At 44.3% G+C, this 19,690-nt stretch overlaps 1 protein-coding gene across 1 annotated transcript; it reads left to right on the top strand.

Moving 5' to 3' along the window:
- Positions 1-2,249: 2,249 nt before the first annotated feature.
- On the top strand, positions 2,250-10,014 carry LOC132007049 (nuclear RNA export factor 3-like). Its single transcript, XM_059385202.1, is given in 19 exon segments — positions 2,250-2,284; positions 2,506-2,659; positions 3,397-3,480; positions 3,576-3,680; positions 3,793-3,873; positions 3,996-4,065; positions 4,221-4,322; positions 4,713-4,809; positions 6,624-6,660; positions 7,011-7,079; positions 7,151-7,206; positions 7,348-7,455; positions 7,576-7,634; positions 7,745-7,860; positions 7,953-7,995; positions 8,557-8,629; positions 9,177-9,359; positions 9,787-9,836; positions 9,947-10,014. Coding segments are annotated over 19 exon segments (1,575 nt in total). The 5' UTR covers positions 2,250-2,264.
- The last annotated feature ends 9,676 nt before the right edge of the window (positions 10,015-19,690 follow it).

The following is a 19,690-nucleotide window of genomic DNA, read 5'->3' as shown; positions in this document are numbered from 1 at the left end:
TCAAAATCATCTTGTCTGGTGATTTTCAACTTTTTTTTTTAATTAAATTAATTTATTTGCTTTCAGAAAAACAGTATTCATTATTTTTGCACCACACCCAGTGCTCCATGCAATCCATGCTCTCTCTAATACCCACCACCTGGTACCCCAACCTCCCACCCCCCTGCCACTTCAAACCCCTCAGTTGTTTTTCAGAGTCCATAGTCTCTCATGATTCACCTCCCCTTCCAATTTACCCCTACTCCCTTCTCCTCTCTAATACCCCTTGTCCTCCATGATATTTGTTATGCTCCACAAATAAGTGAAACCATATGATAGTTGACTCTCTGCTTGACTTATTTCACTCAGCATAATCTTTTCCAGTCCCATCCATGTTGCTACAAAAGTTGGGTATTCATCCTTTCTGATGGAGGCATAATACTCCATAGTGTATATGGACCACATCTTCCTTATCCATTCGTCCGTTGAAGGGCATCTTGGTTCTTTCCACAGTTTGGCGACCGTGGCCATTGCTGCTATAAACATTGGGGTACAGATGGCCCTTCTTTTCACGACATCTGTATCTTTGGGGTAAATACCCAGGAGTGCAATTGCAGGGTCATAGGGGAGTTCTATTTTTAATTTCTTGAGGAATCTCCACGCTGTTCTCCAAAGAGGCTGCACCAACTTGCATTCCCACCAACAGTGGAAGAGGGTTCCCCTTTCTCCACATCCTCTCCAACACATGTTGTTTCCTGTTTTGTTAATTTTGGCCATTCTAAATGGTGTAAGGTGATATCTCAATGTGGTTTTAATTTGAATCTCCCTGAGGGCTAGTGATGATGAACATTTTTTCATGTGTCTGATTGCCATTTGTACGTCTTCACTGGAGAAGTGTCTGTTCATATCTTCTGCCCATTTTTTGATATGTTTGCCTGTTTCGTGTGTGTTGAGTTTGAGGAGTTCATTATAGATCCTGGATATCAACTTTGATTATGCATTATAACAAGCTTTGGAGTTAAAACACATACACCTGTGTCTCAAGTATTTAAAAAAAAAAAACCTATAATTATTTTTTTTTCCTTTTCACGGTCTTATGTAAATTACTTCTTTAAAGCTCTTCAGACAGTGAAGGAACCTTGGAACACTTTGATTCCACTCACGCCCTCCCAGTGTTTTGCCATGAATTTGCCATGAATTGGTGTGTATATTTAAACCCCTAGAAGAAATTAGTGTCCTGGTGCTACATAGTCAATACTCATTTAGACTGGCCTACATATTCACAAATGTTACTAGTCTTTCTTTCCTGCATCTTGGTGCCTCAATCTGGGATCGTATTTCTTCTACCTGAAGAACCTTTAATACTTCTTTTAGTTTGAGACTTCTGGTCACAAATTTCCCGAGTTGTTCTACATTAATGCCACTGTGAAATGCACATCTTTTCCTTAGGAATGTTTTCCCTTAAAGCATCCTTTGTCTCATATTAGTGCTGTTATACTGACTTGACCATCCTGCTACTTTGTGAAAGTTCTCAAGCAAGATTGCTTCAAATGCCACTTCTCCACGTTGCCCTCTCCTTCATTCCAGGACTCAAATGAAGCATGTGTTAGATATGCTCTCTACATCTCCCTTAATTATCTCCTTCTCTCTTTTGGTATTCTCCATATTGTGTCTCTCCTGGCTTTTCTGGATACTGTCATCGGATCTAACTTTCACTTCTCTAATTCTTTCTTCAGGCAGGAACTCACCTTTGACCCTTGAACCATAACACCAAACTTTCAGGGTGAATTTTGTTATCCCCCTAGGGCAGAGGAGGGAACTGTGAGTTAGAGATGACAGGCAACTTGTCCCAGGTCACCCAGCCTGAAAATGGCAGAGCAAGGGCTAATGTCACAGATTAAACCCTAGGCCCAAACCATTTCTTCTGTGCTTGTGTTCTTCTTGGCTGCAAGTGCTCCCCACCTCTCATCTTCCACAAAATGGAACCACAGAGAAGTTTGTCAACCTCTTTGGCACTGTGATCTATTTGATTTTAGATGATAAAGTCAGTGATGTTTCTTCACAACCCATGATATTTCCCCATAACCGTTTGTGGTATGGGGACCACTGATGTGTTGTTCTCAATTTCAGGACATAATGATGTGGGTAACCCCTTAAAAAGAAGAACAAGATGCTGGGGTATTTACCGAAGGAGATACAACAACTGGTCTGAACAAATTAGTTCTGGCATTCATCCTTCATCCCACCAGCAACAAGATGGAGATCCAGCAACAAATGGCGCTCACATGAGCACCCGAGTGAGATAGTAAGTGACCAGTCAGCATAGCTGAAATGTACCAGCCAGTGGAGTGCATAGGCCTGAGGTAGAATATGTCATTCTCTTCTCCAACCTAGAAGAGTGAAGAATGATAGAATCAGGTTAATGGTTGAGCAAACTTTATTGTACCCTGGTATCAGTGGGCAAATGTGTAATGGAAGACTTTCTGAGCACGTGTGGACTACTTCCTTCTCTCCACTTCCCCTCAGCGCTCCCTATGCTGTTCCACCATGTCATCGGAGAGGCAATTCTCAGAAACAAGACCAAACCCAGACTAACATGGAGGGAGAGCAAAAGCCTCCAGAGAGAAGAATGGAGCAGGAGAAGCAGGATGAGACCACAGGGAAATGGTTCAAGATCATTGTGAGTATCCTGGCAAAGTGGACTGAATACATAGAAGAAGGTGAACAGAGGGAACTGTGTTGGACTCATGCAGAGATGCTAGATACTTTTCTGGGGGCAGAGGAGTGGGTAATCGGCATTTTTTACTACTAGCATTGTCACATTTTCGACATCACATATGTTAATATCCTAGTTAATACCCTAGATCAAGTAAGGGCAGACTCAGAAAAGCAGTATAAAGCAAACAGACTGACTACAGGGAGAATCAGGTAAGTTGACTAAGAGCAGAGGAAACTACAGAGCAGAGGAAACTACAGCCAAGGAGATGGAGCAACTCCACACTGGAAGGCTCAGTTTAGCTCTAGCTGAGTGTGGGAGGAGGTTGAGTCTCTGGGGTCCCTGCTGAAGAAGTAGGAGTCTCTGGGGTCCCTGTTGGAGAAGCAGGCTGAGGCATCATCCTGCCTTGAGCTAGGATCACTTGGGACTTTATAAAAGGAAGTATATGTTAAACATCTTAAGTTGATTATTTGAAGAAAGGTGTTTGAATGGAAAGAAAGGTTATTTAGGAAATGCATGTCTGGTACAAAAGTTTGCAATGATGGATAACATCTTATTATAAGAAATTATTCCATAGCCCCCCCCCACCCCTGCCCAAAAAAGGTATGAAAGCAGGACATGGTTGGGTCTTATCTTAACCTTGGATTCCATTGTGTCAATCAATCTCTTCTCCCAACTTTTCTCCCATCTCTGGATCCTAGATTCCATTCGGCATCAAATATGATGAGAAGTGGCTGCTGGATCTGATTCAGGGACAATGCAGTGTCCCCTTCACCCCAGTTGAGGTAAGAGAAAACAGTGAAGCAGATGAGAAGAAACAGGGCAGATGAGTAGTGGCTGGGGTCTCATTTTTTTTTTTCTCTTGCCATTATCCCTATAGTTTCACTATGAGAGAATGCAGGCCCAGTTTTTTGTTGAGGATGCCAGCGTTGCGTTTGCACTGAAGAATGTCAATGGCAAGATCTGGGATGAGGCTAATGAAAGGGTGAGTGTCAAGGGCGTGACTGGGGCTAGTTAGGGGCAAGAGGGCGGGAGAGGGGCAAGGTCTTGTGTCAGATTTCCTGGTACTTACCCAGCCCCTCTTGGGTTCCCTACAGATCTCTATCTTTACCTACCCCTCTGACACACCCCACTCTGTGCAGAAGGAGCTGAAGTCAGTAAAGGTGGAGCAGACAAAGGTAATGCTGACTCAAGACTAGTTGTGCACCCACATCCAGGCCCACATCTTCTTCAAATACCTATTGCACCCCATCTCCACCTCAAACACTCAGAGCCACTGAGCCCATCTCTAACTCTGCAGCTGACCATGAACAAATGATATGGAGGCTCCCAGCAATCTCTTAACATCCAGAGAGTCTGCTTTGCCCCTGGTATGTCTACATCAGTGATTCCAGGGCAAGCGAGGGCAGAGGAGCCTGTCTGGAAAGGAGACTTAGCGATGGTAATGTGGGGAGGGCCTGGTGCTGGAGCTGTACCAGCTGGGCCTTTCTCAGCCCTCTGATTCCCTCCTCTTGGCTTCTCGGAGACTTGATCACCCATGATATTGAAATGGTACCAAAGCCTAGACACAGCATGGCTGCCTCCCTGAAGACCCATGAGAAGAATATGCCTGAGATGAGGACTCAGAGCCAGTGCCGAGACTGGTGGTCAAAGTGGGAGAGATTAGGTAGAAGAGGCAGACTGGTCTCAGATATCCGCTGTGGGGGTCCTCACTCTTTTTCCTCACCATAGCTTTTACCCTCGAACCTGAGAAACAAGACACCCTGCCAGCTGGATGGCCTGTCTGACACTGTGCAGAATGCCACTGACATTAAGAACTTGAACCTCTCCAACAGTGAGGTGAGGTGTGGTACCCAGATCCTTCTCTGAAAGGAGGGTGAGAGTGCTCATGGGATGGTGACAAGAGTCAGGGAAGTGGATTTGTTGGAAAAGGGAAGGGCTGGGTGTGCAGGGTCATCCTGGCCATCTTTCTCTGCTCCATGTGCTTCCTCCCCATAATTATAGGTGATGTCTTTAGAGGAGCTGGACGAGGGCAAAAGTCTGCAGCCAGAAGAGATGACTGCCGACAGAAGCACCCTGTGCACCGCCTTCCCTGATAAATCAACCAACATAAGGTCAGTTGTACACTGTGTCACCCCATGGGACTCTGAACTATGCCTGACGGTTCCTGTTTGGAGGAGGCAGCAGCTCTGTTCCTTTGTGTATGTGTGGGGTGGGGGACCAGAGTCCTATGCTCTCCTCTTTGTGTCCCTCACCTGTGCTTGGACATCTCCTTCCTGTCGTCTGACCTGCTCACCAGTTTGTCTGGTCTGAGGTCCCTTTGCACGTTGTCTGAACCCAGCCTTCCCTAGGATGCCCTCCCCAAAGCGTGATCCACGAAGCAGGGCTCCCCTTCCTCACTAGGACGAGGGTGACCACCTTGAACCACATGCTGTGACCTGGACTGACAAGGGTCCTCCCACCCAGGGCCTCATGCTGAGACAGGACTTCCTGCCTCCCTGCCAAGACAGGGCTTCCCTCCCTTGTTCTGAGAGGGACTCTCCTTTTTCTGAACCAAATGTGTCCCCCCCTCCAATTCCAGGCTGGCTTGGTGGCTTTCCTGCCCCATGCTGAGGGCCGAGGTTCTGGGGGTCTGCCATCATGACATCCATTCCTCTGACTCAGGGCCAGGAGCTTGGCCCTCTGTAAGAGAAACCAGGGTTCCCTGGGTCTGAGGGCCAGAAGTAGGTGACTGCCAGTGAAGAGAGGGCTTCCTGAGGCAGGAATGGAAGGCAGAGGGCAGAGGTGCTTGAGAGGGCAGAAGACAGGCCTCTCAGAGGCACTGCCCCCTCCCCTCCCTCCACAAGGCACATCATCCTGACTGGTCCTTCAGAGTAGCCCTGGGTAGCCCGATATGGTTATGATCCTTCAGGCAAAGAACCAACTGGGACAGGCACAGGTGCACTGGGGCCAACGGGAGGGAAGGCAGTAATCATAAGAGGGAACCACAGACCCTCAGCTCCTTGCTGACCTGGGGCTTGACCCTCTACTCCTTCTGGGGTAGTTCTCCTGCCCCCATGGCTGCCTCGTTCCCCATGTCCAGCTCAGACTGAGCTCACGCAGGTGACAAAGTTTGAAAGTTTCATCCAGCATGCAGTGGGCCCCCAGGCTAACACCTACCTGTTTTCCATTCTTACCTTGGGTGCCAGGGCCAGCCAGGGCAGATGAGGGAAAGGACTGTAGTTAGGGAGCCATTTCCTCCTTCTCCTCTCTTCCTCCCTGACCCCCCCACCAGGTTAGAGCTGCTTTTTTTTCCCCCTTCCCTTTGCTTTGTTTTCTCTGCCTCCTTTATCTCTACTCCCCTATGTCTCTCTCATCTCTCCTTTCCTACCTTCACTCCCTCTTCTGTCTTCATCCCCCTCCCTCTCCTTCCTTGCCTCCTGGGTTTTGCCCCAGTCACCTCCCCGCCCCAGCATCCTGGGCCAGCCCTGGGGGGTGTCATGGCCCTACAGAATGCTGGACCCCTAGTGAGGTAGCAGAGTCCTCGTCTCCCACCCCATTGCCTCTTCTCTCTGGAGCCTTTGGTGGGGACCGGAAGGAAGGAAGGGAGCAAGAAAGTGGAAAGCAGCCCTGAAGCCTGGGCTTCAACTGTTGCTTCTGGTGGCACTGGAGATGGGATTCAGGACAGTCTATGTGGGATCCACCCAGTGGGAGGGGGAGGAAGGGGTGGAGCAGGGGAATGGAATCAGAGAGAGAGAGGGAAAAGAGAGTATGTGCTTTCCCACTAGGTCCATCTGCAAGGGAGGAGCCAAAGGCGCTGGAAGGCTGGGACACTGCAGTGTAGGTGGGACATACTGGGCTGTGTGTCAGGTGTAACTGTGCTTGCTCCCATGATGAGGGACTCCTGCAAAGTTTCACCGACTATTCTGTTTTGTCTGGATTTCTGCAGCTCCATCCTGGAATTGTTTCCCAAGTTATTACGCCTGGTAGGTGTATTTCTTGATTATTGACTTCTCTACTGGCACTGATGCTGCCCCAAACCAGCCCTGAAGCCATTTAGGTCTTGCAGAAGTTACAATCTTCATGACCCTTAAACATCATGGAGGTCCAGATCCACGTGGGAACCCAACAAGGGCTCTATATCTTCTTCAACCATGTTCTCCAGGGGCATCAGGAACCCCAAGACTGTGATCCCAAATGTAGTCTTGCCCATGTAATTTCCAGGGCCCTTTTGCAACTGTCCTCTGACCCTCACCCTTCCCGAGGCCCATGCTTTCCCTGACTGTCCAGCACTAGCTCCTGGTCTGCACTGCCCACTCCCTCTTCCTTTCCCCAGGATAGCCAGGAGTCACCTTCACCAACCAGCGTTGGTATTGCAGCCCACAAGTGGTTACCAACCTGCAGGGTAAGGAGGGCAGATCAAGCAGGGTTTTGGGTAGTGCACAACTGTGGTCCTGAGGACTGTTGTGATTTCAGGGAAGCTTCTTTGGATCTGATGCACTGAAGCGTCTAGTCCTGCAATTCCTGCAGCAGTGAGTACTCCTGGGAATCTGGGGAAGGGGATGGCTAGGACGGGGTGGGGGGCACCCAAGCTCAGGACTGCTGACTCGGTCTTGATATCTCATCTGGGGTCCAGACCACAGAGATAGACTGCTGTCATTACTCTCCCACAGTTACTACTTGATCTACGACTCCAGAGACCGTCAGGGTCTCCTCGGTGCCTACCACGAAGAGGCCTGCTTCTCCCTGGCCATTCCCTTCAGCCCTGAGGACCCAGGCCCGTGAGTAGCAAAGCTCAGTCTCTGTTCCTGGGCCCTGTGGCTCCCCAGCAGACACAGGGCAGCTCCTGGAATCACCCACACTGGCCACACCACCACCTCCTTTTCCTCTTTCTCTGCTAGAAGCAGCTTGTGCGAGTACTTCAAGGAAAGCAGGAATATGAAGAAGCTCAAGGACCCCTGTGCGTGTGTGATGGGGAAGACTGGGCAGGGAAAGGGGGTGTGCAGGGGTAATTACAGGGCCCAGGGTGTGGCAACCCCTGACCTTTGCTTGTTTCTCCTCCCCCCATAGCCCTGCGTGTTCAGCTGCTGAAGCATACAAAATGTGATGTCATGCGCTCCCTCTGTGTGCTGCCCAAAACTCAGCATGACCTCAGCTCCTTCGTGGTGGACATGTGGTTCCAGACGGTGAGCACCTCCTTCATCCCAAGGGCAGACCCAGAAAGCCATGGGTGGGTAGGAAGTTTAGGTGACTTAGCACCTGGGCTCTTCCCTTTCAGGAGAGGATGCTCTGCTTCTCTGTCAACGGGGTGTTCAAGGAAGGTGCGTGTGTGCATAAACTCCTCCCCAGATGCTCCTCTGCTCTCTCCCCGCTGGCTGGGCTCCCTCTCAAAACTCTCCTAGCTTACCTGGTGCCTTCCTTTCTCTTCCTATTCCCGCTGTGTTCTCCCATCTCCACTCTGCCCTCAGATCATCCTGGTCTGAATTAGGTCTATGCCTGCCTGCCCTACACCACTGGGGCATTAGAGACACAATCTGTGGAGTTGGACAGTTCTGACCCTAGATCCTTACTCTGTGACCTTGGGCTCCTAACCTATAAGTTTACTCAAATGTTAATGGAACTAATGATGTCCATCTCTTGAGCAGCTGTGAGAAATGCATCAAATGCACTTTTGAAGTGGTTTTCACTGGTCCCAGCACATGGTAGGGTCCCTGTCACTCGGAATAGATTGCCTTCCCCATTCAGAACACCCTGAGCTCCCCAGAGAACAACTGTCCCCTTCAGCATGAATGTCAAGTCAGACCGTGACTGGGGAGTGCTATGTGAGTATGTAAAGCATGTTGGAATGCTAAGGGGGTATTGTTTGTTGCTCGTTGTTAAAGTGGAAGGCATGTCTCAGGATTCTGTTCGTGCCTTCACTCGGACCTTCATTGCTACTCCTATCAGCAATTACAGGTGAGTGCTTTGTTGTGGGTGGAACACCCAGTTCAGTATGAGTTCTGGGGTATGTGAATGGGGAGGTACAGTCTTTGGGGTGTTGCACAATTGTGAAAAGCCAACAGGTATAACCAAGGAATCGTGTCTCCTAGTGATTAAGAGCACCGGCTCTGGAATCAGATTATGGGTTCTTTCCCTGATCCCAACACTCACTAGCTTTGTGACTTTTGTCAAGTCACATGATCTCTTTGTGACACAGTGACTTCCTCTGAAAAACGGATATTAGACTGTCCACTCTTTGGCAGTGTAAATATGGGTGTAAATTTGCCTGTGGTTTGGGGATAAACCTATAAATGTAGTGAAATTGGTTAGACAGTCTCTCCAAAGGTTGGCTCTGTGAAGTGTGAAGGAAAAGTAGAGGTATCAGCCAAGGAACCTGGGTGGCAGGCACAGTAGGGGTATGGAAAGAACTTGCTTGCTGAGTGGCAGTGGGAGCAGGATCATTGTTGGGGCGTGGGGTTGACAATCTGTCCAATTTCTAAGGTCCCATATTTTTACCCTTCAGTCTATGCATCGTGAATGATGATCTGTTTGTGAGGGACGCCAGCCCCAAGGAGAACCAGAGCACATCCTCTGTCCCAGTGCCCACACCCTCCTGCAGCTCCTGGCCCACCCTTTGCCAGAAGCAGCAGGAAATGGGGCAGACTTTCTCCACCCAGTCTGGGATGAATCTCCAGTGGTCTCAGAAGTAAGTGCTGGGGGTGCATGGGGATAGGAGGGAGCTGGGAGGAACCAAGATTGAATCATGTCAACTTGCAGGTAATTTGTTCACTCACTACTTATAAGATAAGCAGGTTTTTTTTTTTAAATTATTTGTACATTTACTTACTTACTTAGTTTTAGCTAGCCCACTTTTCTTTTCTTTTTTTTTTTTTTTTTTTAACAGTTGTTCATTACTTTCCTAAAAATCCATGGACCTGTACCTTTATTGGCAGACATTTTGGTTTCAGGAGTTTTTCCCAGTACGCACTGTGCCACAGGGCTCATTCCATTGCCTAAGTTGTGATAAATGTGGTGGTGTGCTTCTTTTGCATAGACTGGGACATGGTACTGTGCAGTCAGATTGTCTCTGGCTTTAGTTTTAATGGATGTCACCTGTGCTTTCTCCACACTAGGTAACTTCATGACAGCCACTGGGACTACATTGGTTCTCACACAGTGCAAGGTGAGGTTCAGGAATTCAGGCCAAATGAACCAAAACTGGGTGGCCTGGGGAGGAGACTCAGGGTTCCTGGCTCTGCTGATCTCCCAACTCCCTCTCCTCACTTCCTCCAGGCCAAGCACATGATCCCAGAGGAGACCCTCACCCAGACTCCTCCAGGATCCTGAGAACACAGCCCTGACAAGAAACTGTTTTTGTAGTCATCTTCATCTTCATCATCTTTGTTATCTTTTTTCTCTAGCCTGAGTTAATTTCTGACTGAGCGGGAGGTTTGCTGGGAGCTGGGAAGCCAACGTTTAACTGACGCTAATCTGCTCAAAGACCAACTGTGTAGTTTCCCACTCAGGATCCCTGATTCTCTTCTTAATAAATAGTGGCATTGCATGTTATGTTGAATCTCTGAAAAATCCATCCAACGCCTGTATTTTGATCACTGGTCTATAGAGAAAGAAAAGGAGACGCAAAGAGGGTCAGTGACTCTTGGAGAATAGTAGGGTAGAGACTCAAATGCTTAGACTTCTCTTTAAAGCCCAGGCTGTGTGTGTGCCCCATGGCTGTGTGGCTACCAGGGTGGGGATGTTCTCTTATTCTATTATAAATGGGGATAGTGTTCTGTGCCCCTAGTGCATTAGTCAAATGTTTTTAGGCAGAGAACAATAGAACTGTTTTTTTCAGAACTGTTTTTTTTTCTGAAAATAAATAAATTGAAAAAATTAAAAAGAAAAAGAATAGTGTTACATTCTTTTTTAATTTATTTTTTTATTTTCAGCATAACAGTATTCATTATTTTTGCACCACACCCAGTGCTCCATGCAATCCGTGCCCTCTATAATACCCACCACCTGGTACCCCGTCCTCCCACCCCCTGCCTCTTCAAAACCCTCAGATTGTTTTTCAGTGTCCATAGTCTCTCATAGTGTTACATTCTTAGCCATATATATCTATTGAAAAGAAACCTATTTGAAGAAAGGCAGCATTAAAAAGCACATGAAAGGTGCGCCTGGGTGGCTCAGTGGGTTAAGCCGCTGCCTTCGGCTCAGGTCATGATCCCAGGGTCCTGGGATCGAGCCCCGCATCGGGCTCTCTGCTCAGCAGGGAGCCTACTTCCTCCTCTCTCTCTGCCTGCCTCTCTGCCTGCTTGTGATCTCTCTCTGTCAAATAAATAAATAAAATCTTTAAAAAAAAAAAAGCACATGAAAATCTTAGGATAAAAAATTATCCTCATGTATAACTGATATAAATATCCTTGGTATATAAAAGCAAAATCAGTAGAGTGATCACATAACTGAGATCAACCTGAAATTCTTATTAAATGAAGTAGTAATGCCCAGAAAGTCTATGAAAGTCTATCTAAACATAATAATAATAAAGACACATTTACAAACACTGCGATAAGATACTAAATGAGAAAAGAAAGCTAAAGACTTTAGTTTCCAGGAAAATACATTGTGTGTGTATGTGTGTGCACGTGCACATGTGCACGTGTGTGTGTGTGTGTATGTGTGTCTGTATTGCTATACTGTATATGATATGTAGAAAACTCATTAATTATAAAAGTACATTGTGTCAGGTAAAAAATATTTGGAAAAGACATAACCTCTTAGAGGGAAGATTTTTTTTTTCTTTAGGTCAGAGATCTCCCCTTTGGTGTGTAAGGTATCTGTTGGGGCCTGGAGGAAATGGGGAATTATTGATATGAGGAAGGTCCCTGAGAGTCAGTTCTGGGAGGTGTTCACAAGTAGACCCTCCCTTGAGGCCTAGGAGCATAGTGGAAGGAAGGGGTTCAAATGGAGGCACAGACCTTGTGTGCCTTCATGAGCAGATAAGTAAACAGCCCTTCAGACCTGCACCTCCTGGGTAGCCTCTAGGTTGCTGCTGTCGATTGTTGAGAACTAGAAATGCTCCCCTAACTACTTCCATGTCTATTTCAATTCTTATTCTCCATCCTGTTTATAAAACACATGACTACTCAGTCAAAATCGGACAGGTCTGAGGCCACAGGAAACTAACAGGTTCCCAGCCTGGTGTCTGCTGGGACACCTGCCAGCTGCTTAGGACACCTGCTGGATGGGAACCTGCCATCTTAGCTCTGATGTTTTTTTGCCTTACAAGGGTCCTGCTCAGATGTTTATCTTCTAGGCACCCAATGAAGCTTTGGGTTAAGGATCAAGATCATAACCCATTTCCTTTTGTTCCATGTGCTCTTGTGACCCCAGTTTTTAAAACTATTTTTGTCATCCATTCTCTCTATGTCAGCAGAAAGACTGCCTTCCCACGTCATCACTGGGTGTTCTGTAAGCCAAAGCTTAATTTTATATGTAATGGGGACCTAATGAAGATTTATGAATGGGTATAGAGACAAAAATCTTCCTTTTGAATGCCAGTGACACATAGATGTTAACAATATAAACATTATAAATGTGCATATGTATTCATATATATTTCCATACTTAATCTTACCAAGTTAATAACTATCCTTTTAAACAAATTACTAAAATAGAAATTACTGTAGTAATTTTAACAATGAGGGTGTTATGCTCAAATTGTTTTGAAAACACACTTGATTTGGAAAATGCACATCTGTCCCAATTCTATTGAGTTTATCTGAGAGAAACACTAGACAAAAGAGGATAGTTAGACCCAACTGAACCAAGCCACAAACCTCAAATATCTACCAGCTCCCTCAGTTCACAGGAAGTGTTATCAGCCACACTCATCCACATTTGATGTTAGAATTTTCGGTCTGATATCCGTTAGCTTTCTTCCTACCACTTGATGTCTTTACTATGTATGTTCTGATCAATGGACATGGTATGTCTCATCATGTATTTAGGTCTCATCATTATTTTGTTGTTTTTAGCACACAAGTCCTATAAGGGTTAAGAAATGCAAATGATGTTGTGCTTTTAGGTTCAAATTAGAATGTCTATGTGTTCATTGTTACTTTATAGTAACTTTATATTCCACTTATCTTGTATCCTATTACCTTCTTGAACTCACTAGTTTTAGGAAGGGTGTGTGTGTGTGTGTGTGTGTGTGTGTGTGTGTGTGTTTTCCTTGGATTTTCTATATAGACAACTAAATCATCTGCAAACAAAGAGATATTTTTTCTTCCTCTCAAATCTGTTTGCCTTTTATTTCCTTCCTTCCTTCCTTCCTTCGTTCCTTCCTTCCTTTCTCTTTTGCCCATTGCCCCTGCTGGAACTTCCATACTATGTTCAATAAAAGTAGTGAGAGTGTACATTTTTCCTTTTTTCCCAGCTATTATTAGGTAAGAAACCATTCAGTCTAGCATCATTAAATATAATTTTGTTGTAGGTATTTTTTTATAGATGCTATTTGTTAAGTTGAAGAAGTTTGTCTTTATTTCACAAAGAGAAACTCTCTTAGAGCTAATAAGTGAATTTAGCAATGTTTCAGGATACAGTATCAAAATACAAAAAAAAATGAATTTCTAAACATCGCCACAGAACAGTCTGAAAATGAAACTAGGAAGACAATTTCAACTACAGTATCATCAAAGAGAATAAAACACATAAATAAATTTAATGGGGAAAACGCAAAACATATATTCTGAAAACCACAAAGCATCATTGAAAGAAATCAATCAAGACTTACTCAAGTGGAAAGATGGAGGAGGAGACAAGATGTCGGAAGAATAGGGGACCTTGTTTCATCTGGTCCCTTGAATTTAGCTAGATAACTATCAAATCATTCTGAACACCCATGAGTTGAACCTGAGGTGTAAGAAAAAAACTATCTGGAGCTCTACAAGTAGAAAAGCAACCACTTTCTGCAAGAAAGGGGGTGCAGAGAAGTGAATCTGAGGGGATATATTGGAGGATAGGGAGCCTCAGTAAGCTGGCTACCAGAAAATGATATAGCCCAAGATGGCAAAATCAGAACCCTTAGAAATCTGCTCCAGTGAGAAACATTCCTGACTGAGAGGAGCTGGGGTGGTGAAAGGGAGCAAATTTCTAAAGGCAAATTTCCCTGGAGTCACAGAAACAACCAGAGTGCCTGAGCCAGTAGAGTTCCCAAGCATTGGAGCAGGGAAACTGGTTAGGGTCAGCGAGCCTGGAAGGGGACTCTCAGCTGGGTTTGTCATAAAGTGTGAGCTGAGCCTTGATCGGGTGACTGTTCTCTGTGTGGGGACCATGCAAATGACAGGAACTCGGGGCCCCTCCACCTTCCCTTGGGATGGGCAGAGTGTGTGCATGCAGACCCTGGGGACAGCTCTCAGTGCCTGAACCCTACAATAAGCAGGAACACAGCGGCTCTCCACCTCCCTACACTGGGGCTGAGCAGGTGCGTGTGTGGTGGGGCAACAGCTCTCAGGGTGGGAACCCTGTAGAGGACAGTAGTGGGTAACCCTCTGCTTACCCCCTGGAACCTTCTGCCTCCCCCCTCAGGAGGATCAGTGTGGATGCACACTGTAGAAGTCTGCAGAATTTGGCACACACAAAAGTGAAGACCATTTATCCCTGAGGGTTTACTGAAGAGAGGGGATCATGATCTTTGGACTCTGGGGCTGGAGATCAGGTGCCACCATTTTTATTTTGATCCTCTAAAGAAGCCTGGAGAGCCTTCCGGAACAAAAGCCACACAGGGGACCAGCTTACACTGAGCCCGCCCTCCTGCCAAGGGGCAGAGCAACTCCGCCCAAGCCAAGACACCTGAGAAACAGCATGGCAGGCCTCTCCCCCAGAAGACCAACTGGAAGAATCAGTACACAACAAATTTATGGACCACACAAGACTGTAAAACTCCAGTGTTAGGGGAAAATGGTATATATAATTCAAGGTTTTTCCCTCCTGATTCATTTATCTTTCAGTTTAAAATTCTCCATTTTTTTCTTCTTTCCCTTTTCAACTAGTTCCGTACTTTATCAGTCCTTCTTTTAAAGTCTCTTTTCTTAACTTTTGTTTTTTCATTTAAATTTTATAGATATATTTTTCAGTTTTGGCTTCCTTTCACTCTACTCAATTTTATTTTTGTATATATGTAAGTTTTGTTTTCTTTACAATTTTGGTATTTAGTGTCTTCTAACACAGAGACCAAGATACACCCAGGACCAGCTAGATCACCAGGTTTTGTCCATCTTGTGAGATTATATCCCCCACCCCACCTCCTTTTCTTCATCATCCTTTGCTTTTGTTTTTTTTGTTTGTTTGTTTTCTGGTGTCTGACCTCTTTGAATTTGTCTAGTGTGTATTTTGCTTGGATTGTGGTTGATATTTTTGATCCTGCTCATTCATTCATCCATTCTTCTCTGGGAAAATTGACTAGAAGGAGGAATTCACAACAAAAGAAAGAACCAGGGGTAATACTCCCTGATACATATCTAATCAATATGGATATAAGTAAAATGCCAGAGCTGGAATTCAGGATAACAATTATTATATAATTGGACTTGAAAAAAAGCATAAAAGACACTAGAGAATCTCTTAGGGCAGAAATGAGATCTAATCAGGCCAAAATTATAAGTGCTCTAAATGAGATGCCATCCAAATTGGATGCTCTAATAGTTGGTGTAAATGAGGCAGAAGAGAGACAGTGTCATAGAAGTCATGTTGATGGAAAGGAAGGAAGCTGAGGTGGAGAGAAAAACAACTACTAGGACATGAGGGGAGGCCTCAAGAAGCTGGTGATGTTATAAAATGTACCAACATCAGAATTATTGGGGTGTCTGAGGATGAAGAGAGAGTGAGAGAGGGGGCCATAAGGTGTATTTGAGCAAATCATTGCTGAGAACTTCCTTAATCTGGGGTATAAATCAAGCATTCATATCCAAGAGGTAGAGAGGACATCTTCCAAAATCAATGAAACTAGATCAACACCCTGACATATAATAGTGGAGCTTGCAAATTTCAGAGACCAAAAGAAAATCCTGAAAGTAGTTCAAGACAAGAGGTTCCTAACATACAGGGGTAGGAACATTAGACTTACATAAGACCTATCCACAGAGACCTGGCGGACCGGAAAGGGCTGGCATGATATATCCAGGGATCTAGACAAGAAATCCACACAGCCAAGAATACTTTATCCAGAAAGACTGTCATTGGGAATGAAAGGAGAGATAAAGAGTTTCCAGGACAAACAGGAACGGGAAGAATATGTGTCCACCAGGCCAGCCCTGCAAGATTATTAAGGGGAATCCTGTAAGCAAAGAGAGAGAGCCCAAGAGTAACATAAACCAGAAAGAAACAGAGACAATCTACAGAAAAAGGGGCATTACAGGCAATACAATGGCACTAAATTCATACCTTTCAATAGTTACTCTGAATGTAGATGGTCTAATTGCTCCAATCAAAGGACACATGGCATCGGATGGGGGAAAAAAAAAAAAAAAAAGTAAGTCCCATCCATATACTGTCTACAGGAGACTCAGACACCTCCACACTGAAAATGAGGGGGTGGGGAATGATTTATCATGCTAACAGACCTCAAAATAAAGCTGGGGTAGCAATCCTTATATCAGACTAATTCAATTTTAAAACAAAGACTGTCGTAAGGGATGAAGAGGGACACCATATCATACTTAAACGGTCTATTCAAAAAGTTGATCTAACAATTATAAATATTTATGCCGCTAACTAGGGAGCAGCCAATTATATCAACCAATTAATAGCAAAATTAAAGAAGCACATAGATAATAACACCTTAATAGTACGGGACTTTAACACTGCCCTCAAAGCAATGAACACATCATCTAAGCAGAAAATCAGCAAGGAAACTAGAGCTTTGAATGACACATTGGACCAGATGGACTTCAGAGATATACAGAGAGCATTCCATCCTAAAGCAAAAGAATAAACATTCTTCCAGAGTGCACATGGAACTTTCTCCAGAACAGATCAAGTACTGGGTCACAAATAAGGTCTCAACTGATATCACAAGATTGGGATTATTGCCTGTATATTTTCAGACCACAATGCTTTGAAACTTGAACTCAATCACAAGAGGAAATTTGGAAGGAGCTCAGACATTTGGAGGTTAAAGTGCATCCTGCTAAGAAATGAATGGGTCAACCAGGAAATTAAAGAAGAACTAAAAAAAAAAAAAAAAAAAAAAAAAAAAATCATGCAAACTAGTGAGAATGAAAACACATTGGTCCAAAACCTTTGGGATACTCCAAAGGTGGTCCAAAGAGTGACGTATGTAGCCATCCAGGCCTCTCTCAAAAAATTAGAAAAATCCCAGATACACAAGATAACTATACACCTAAAGGAGTTAGAGAAAGAACAGCAAATAAAGCCTAAACCGAGCAGGAGAAGAGGGATAATAAAGATTAGAGCAGAAATCAATGAAATAGAAACCAGAAGAACAATAGAACAGGTCAAGGAAACTAGAAGCTGATTTTTTGAAAGAATTAATAAGATTGACAAACCCCTAGTCACACTTATTGAAAAGAAAAGAGAAAGGATCCAAATTAATAAAACCATGAATGAAAGGGGAGCGATCGTGACCAACACCAAGGAAATACAAAGAATTTCAAGAACATGGTATGAGCAACTATATGCCGAGAGATTAGGCAATCTGAAAGAAATGGATGCATGCCCAGAGATGGACAAACTACCAAAGTGGAAACAGGAAGAAACAGAAGACCTGAACAGACCATAACTAGCAAGTAAATTGAAGCATTAATCAAAAACCTCCCCCAAAACCAGAGTCCAGGGCCAGATGGCTTCCCAGGGAAATTCTACCAAACATTTAAGGGAGAAATAATACCTATTCTACTGAAGCTGTTTCAAAAAATAGAAATGGAAAGGAAAACTTCCAAACTCGCTCTAGGAGGCCAGCCTTATCTTGTCCCCACAACCAGACAAAGGCCTATATCCCAGATGAACATGGATGCCAAAACACTCACCAAGATACTAGCCAATAGTATCCAACAAGTACATTAAAAGGACAATTCACCAGGACCAAGTGGGATTTATTCCTAGACTGCAAGGGTAGTCCAGCATTCACAAATCAATCAACGTGATACATCCCATTAATAAAAGGAAGGACAAGAATCATATGATCCCCTCACTTGATGCAGAAAAAGGATTTGACAAAATACAACATCCTTTCTTGATAAAAACTCTCCACACTGTAGGGATAGAGGGAACACACCTCAGTACTGTAAAAGCCATCTACCAAAAGCCCACAGTGAACATCACTCTCAAAGGGGGAAAAACTGAGAGCTTTTCCCCCTAAGGTCCAGAACATGATAGGGATGCCAACTCTCACCACTGTTCAACATAGTACTAGAAGTCCTAGCCTCAGCAATCAGACAACAAAAAGAAATAAAAGGCATTCAAATTGGCAAAGAAGAAGTCAAACTCTCACTCTTCATAGATGTCATGGTACTTTATGTGGAAAACCCAAAAGACTACTCCCCCAAATTGCTAGAACTCATACAACAATTCAGCAACATGGCAGGATACAAAATCCATGCACTGGAATCTGTTGCATTTCTAAACACTAACAATGAGACTGAAGAGAGAGAAATTAAGGAATCAATGCCATTTACAATTGCAGCAAAAGCTGTAAGATACATAGGAGTAAACCTAACCAGCAGAGAGATGAAAGATCAGTACTCTAAAAACTACAGAACACTTGTGAAAGAAAATAAGGAAGATACAGAGAGATGGAAAAACATCCCATGCTCTTGGATTGGAAGACAAAATATTTTAAAAATGTCTGTGCTACCCAGAGCAATCTACACATTCAAGGCAATTCCTATCAAATTACCATCGACATTTTTCACAGGGCTGGAACAAACAATCCAAAAATTTGTATGGAGCCAGAAAAGATGCCACATAGTCAGAGGGACATTGAGAAAGAAAGCCAATGCTGGCAGCATCACCATTCCTGACTTTAAACTATATTACAAAACTGTGATCATCAAGATGGCATGGTACTGGTACAAAAAACAGAGACATGGATCAATGCAACAACAACAAAAAAGAGAATCCAGAAATGGACCCTCAACTCTATGGTCAACTGAGCTTTGACAAAGCAAGAAAGAATATCCAATGGAAAAGAACAGTCTCTTGGATAAATGGTCCTGGAAAAATTGGACAGCCACATGTGGAGGAATGAAACTGGACCATTCTCTTACACCATACACAAAGATAAACAAAACGGTTGAAAGACCTCAATGTGAGACAGGAATCCATCAAAATCTTAGAGGAGAACCCAGGCAGCAACCTCTTCGGCCCCAGCCACAGTGCCTGCTCGCAAGACATGTCTCCAAAGGCAGAGGAAGCAAAAGCAAAAAAGAACTATTGAGACTTCATCAAGATAAAAAGCTTCTGGACAGCAAAGGAAGCAGTCAACAAGACTAAAAGGCAACCTATGGAGTGGGAGAATGTATTTTTTTAAATGACATATCAGATAAAGAGCTAGTATGCAAAGTCTATAAAGAACTTATCAAACTCAATGTCCCAAAGAACAAATAATCCAGTCAAGAAATGGGCAGAAGACATGAACACACATTTGTCCAAAGAGCACATACAAATGGCTAAGACATCTGGAAAAAAATGTTCAACATTACTTGGCATCAAGGAAATACAAATCAAAACCACAGTGAGATACCACCTTATATCAGTCAGAATGGCTAAAATTACCAAGACACGAGAAACAAATGTCAGTGAGAATGTGGAGAAAGGGGAACCCTATTACACTGTTGGTGGGAATGCAAGCTGGCCCAGCCATTCTGGAAAACAGTATGGAGGTTCCTCCAAAAATTAAAAATAGAGCTACCCTATGACCCAGCAATTGCCCTACTAGGTATATACTCCAACAATTCAGCTGTAGAGAAATGAAGGCGTATCTGCACCCCAATGTTCATAGCAGCAATGTCCACA

This window comes from Mustela nigripes, chromosome X, assembly GCF_022355385.1.
Source record: "Mustela nigripes isolate SB6536 chromosome X, MUSNIG.SB6536, whole genome shotgun sequence".
NCBI classification, from domain to species: Eukaryota; Metazoa; Chordata; class Mammalia; order Carnivora; family Mustelidae; genus Mustela; species Mustela nigripes.
This window is presented reverse-complemented; position numbering and strand designations above follow the sequence as displayed.